Source organism: Sphaeroforma arctica (assembly GCF_001186125.1).
Source record: "Sphaeroforma arctica JP610 unplaced genomic scaffold supercont1.1371, whole genome shotgun sequence".
Taxonomy (NCBI): domain Eukaryota; class Ichthyosporea; order Ichthyophonida; genus Sphaeroforma; species Sphaeroforma arctica.
The window spans coordinates 5,616-9,694 of record NW_014039187.1 but is presented as its reverse complement, the minus strand read 5'-3'; the positions used below and the strand labels follow the sequence as shown (position 1 = coordinate 9,694).

At 40.4% G+C, this 4,079-nt stretch overlaps 2 protein-coding genes across 2 annotated transcripts; both read right to left on the bottom strand.

Moving 5' to 3' along the window:
- Positions 1 to 287: 287 nt before the first annotated feature.
- On the bottom strand, positions 288 to 680 carry SARC_10742 (hypothetical protein; the record flags this gene model as incomplete). The annotated part of the gene is made up of 1 exon (XM_014295201.1): positions 288 to 680. One exon carries the CDS (start codon positions 678 to 680, stop codon positions 288 to 290), a length of 393 nt encoding a protein of 130 aa, XP_014150676.1.
- Positions 681 to 1,695: 1,015 nt separating this feature from the next.
- SARC_10741 (hypothetical protein) lies at positions 1,696 to 2,253 on the bottom strand (the record flags this gene model as incomplete). The annotated part of the gene is made up of 1 exon (XM_014295200.1): positions 1,696 to 2,253. One exon carries the CDS (start codon positions 2,251 to 2,253, stop codon positions 1,696 to 1,698), a length of 558 nt encoding a protein of 185 aa, XP_014150675.1.
- Between the last annotated feature and the right edge of the window lie 1,826 nt (positions 2,254 to 4,079).

Genomic DNA, 4,079 nt, shown 5'->3' with positions numbered 1-4,079 from the left:
TTACAAACATCCGAGCTCTCTTCAGCAGCTGCCTTGATGGTGTACACCAGGGTCATGTCCAACGGATCTACATTTCTTATTTGATCAATATACTTGGCGGGGCGTTTATACGGATCATCCAGCTCTTCTATAGTCACCAAAACTTCCTCCCATGCTGATATATTTGGTAACCATGGATATCTCTTTTTGGTGGCTGTTGCGCTGGTATTGCTATATCCTAACGCTGCTTCGACTTCTTTTTTGTTTACACAGTAATCCTTGTCAGCGAAGTCTTCGGCAAATCTGATTCACCAAGGGTCCCGGTGACGAATCTGACCATTGTCAAGTCTTCCCCGGCCCCTTTGCAAGCTCTGTGTACCTACTACACCATCTTTATAAAGGCTATCGGTCATAATGCACATCATCCTGCAGACAACACTGGGCGTTCGCTTGGCTCCGGCTTTACTGTTCTCTTTGGCTAGCTTTACGGCTGTTTTGTATTTGATACTTGACGCCTTGTCTTCCAGTGTTCTGCCATCATATTCTAAAGAAATATATGGCCAGTGCGGAAACCATTTCATCTCTTCTCGGGCATTATCGTTGAGTAGCGGTACAGTCACTAAAGTCTGCTGTGATACGGTAGTTGGTGACTTCTTGTCACCCCAATCAAACGACGAGCTGAACTGCGATGGGGTTTGCATACCGTTTTCAAACTCAGTTGATATACTCAGCTTGTGTCCTGTAGACTTGTCTTCTATCTTGCGCCTCCTAGATATTCTGCTTTTAGATTTTTTATTGTTAAAAGCTGATATTCGCAGGGCGACTTTCTAACTGGTGTTGTAATAAGCCGGGCCTCCACATTAGACTCTATGTTATAAACCTACTCTTAAGCAGTACGTAAATTATAAACGTACTCTTGATAGTACGAGGAACTTAAGTTTCCTAAATGTACTCTTAATAGTACGAGAAAATTAAGTTTCCTAAATGTGCTCTTAATAGTACGAGGAACTTAAGTTTCCTAAATGTACTCTTAATAGCACGACGAACTTAAGTATCCTAAAATGGGTTTCAATGGTTTTATTAATTAATACCTTTTCCATTTTACATATCAGATATTTGGACGAGGCCATTAAAAGGCCTTAGTAAAATATCAAACATAAAGAGTTGGTCTAGTTCTATTAATATAACTTTATTTACTTTTCTACCTTATTTCTATCTGAATACTACGGTAGCGAGATGGCTCAACCGAATATAGGCTTCTAGGGATTATTAACGTTACCTAGTTGATCCTCCGATCAGCCAACCAGATGTGCCAGTCTGATGAAGGCTAAGTCGGTAATTCTTGATAAGTGGCAAGCTATTGGTTAATATAATAACTATGGATATCAAGAGTTTTCTTCTTCTTTTTTTCTATTCTTTTTTTTCTAAAGATAGGATTTTATGAGTCTCTCGGATTCGTCCCAACGAAACATACCATAGTTTCTAATAGAGCGACAACGAAACACTAAATAAAATCTCTTCGGCGAAAACAGTATTGAGAGGATTATATATAGGCAATGTCTCAGCCTCACAATCCCTGAGAGTATTGCTGTTTTCACGAGGCATACCTAACTTTACTAAATGTCTTATTTCGTTTGTTTACTTTGATATTTTCACGATACTTAGAATTTACCTACGCGTTTATTTATTCTAAGGCCCCCCTTGAGAGACCGAATCTTACAGTGTCATCGTAGCAGGCTCGGTTCCCATGTCAGCAAACGGATCAAACAGTTCTTCACTGTCTTCTAGATCCAGATCCAGGTCTTCTTCACAATCGTCATCGCCACGCTCGGATGAAGGCTGTTCTTTATCAGAACAATCGTCATTGCCACGATCGGATGAAGGCTGTTCTTTATTAGAACCATTGTCATCGTGTCGTTGTTCTGTATTCGTCTGTCGTGGCCCTTCACTATCATCTCCACTTTCCTCTCCACTTTGTTCCCCCACTACTTCCCCTGCTTCTGATTCAACATCTTGAATGTGATATTGAATGTGATCTTCTTGGGTGTGATATTGAATGTGATCTTGGGTGTGATATTGAATGTGATCTTGAGTGTGATCTTGAAAGTGATCTTCTTGAATGTGATCTTGAAAGTGAATATTTGAACTATGCTCACTATTGTGTGAATTCAAATTGTGTGTGGTGGAATAGTCAACACGCTCCCTATTTTCACGATTCTCTGTATCAATGTGCCCAGTATCTAGTGATCGAGCCGTGTTTGCATGTGCATGCATGTTCACATGTGCATACATAGTAGTTTCCGGCATTTGACGTTGATTGATAACTGAGGGAGGCGCGCCATCATATCTTTGTTGACAATACGAGGATTGTAAATAATCAGGGTGCACAGGTATAGGACTCATACTTCTGGTTAAAAGTGGCCTATAAAGGGGTGCAGCCAACGATCGGGATTCTCAGGTTTGATCTGCCTGGTACCATGCTTTCGCGCATCGTACGTACCCTGCGGAACAGACGTTGACATATATTTTAGATGTACTTGAAGTAAAGTATATCACACGGAAGAGAGACGTTCTAATCTAATGCTGCGTTTAGCTAGGTCTATTACACAATAAACAAGCATACAAGAAATATATACTATTATTAACAGCTAGCATTCAAAAGAGGCATCGTAACCGCCCGACCGTTAAACCGCCTCTTTGTAACAAACATGCTTGCATCCAATCGAACATTTTGTGCGGGCTTTCGTGTATACAATTAGATTGATGGGGATATCGATGGTATTTTGAATTTTCTTGGCGAATTTTGAAGTTTACGTAAAGATTCCGTCTACAACGTAAAACTATAACAAAATCAACTATTACAAGAGACAAATTTTGTCTCTGGAAGTTTTCATAAGTGGGACACGAAATCATTTTTTTAATTAAATTAATCGAGCATACTATTGGCTGACAAGCTATGACGCTCGCCTATAACGTGAAAACTATTATATTGTTTCGGTCGTACGACCGGGGTCATACTCTTCAGTAATATATTTTGCTCTACAGGTCCACAGCAGCCTGCCATTGGTCTTAGAGTGACTGAGACTGATATATTACAAATTTACCATCCGTAGGTCGTAATATTTTTCGACTCCATGGTGGTGAAAATCCTTGACTTTGCTCGGGCTGGTCATACGTCAGATCGTAATTTAGGTACGGTTTTAACGACTTTGTGCGACCCGCGTTGTTTTCTGGCTGCAGACGGGATTCAATTGGACATCGTAAACTCAGCCTATGGAAATTAACTGGATATCTTGTTTAAGGAATTTTACAAAAACTGGGTCGTACATAAAATATTGAGGAATACACACACACAAATTACACACACAAATCTGCAGTATAGTCATGCCTAGCCCTGCAAATATAATAGTATATGATCGTATCACCCGTAAGTCCTTACGGTGGTTTAGACCGAACTATGATTTCAGTCATGTCAATCTCAAAGACAACAATATTGCACTGAACGACATTCTTCTGGCCATCAAACCAGAAGATTTGTGCCGGTACTTTTGTGAACTTGCATTCGGAGTTCAAGAACCTGGGCCCGATGATAGACCTACACTGAAAAGATCTAATGGTATTCAGTACGATAAGAAGGCAATATCGTGGTTCATGCCACGCAATAACAATGAATGGGACTGCGTTGATGAAAAGGAGAATCCCACAAAATCTCCACAGGTCAGTGACTTGATCAAACAGATTGAACGATTTGAACTCCGCGGTGAAGGCAAGCATGGTTCTGAAAAGAGACCACTCGAGTACGCTGAATATATGAACATTTTGAAAATCAATTAGAAAATCTAGTCTTTTAGCACGCATCTCTACACGGACTTTGGACCTGGACGTTTCAATTGGCATGTCGTGTAGATGACGCATGTAATCATAAATACAGCGATCTGAAGTTTGTACCTGGGATTCAAGATGCTTTATGTATCGAAGTAGAGTGGAGCAAGAATATTGCAAAAAAAAAGATCAGGTGCCTCGACAATTAATATCAGGATCGATGGACCCCTATTTGTGTGCACTGGCTGGGCTCACCGGTCACCTGATAGAAAGACTTG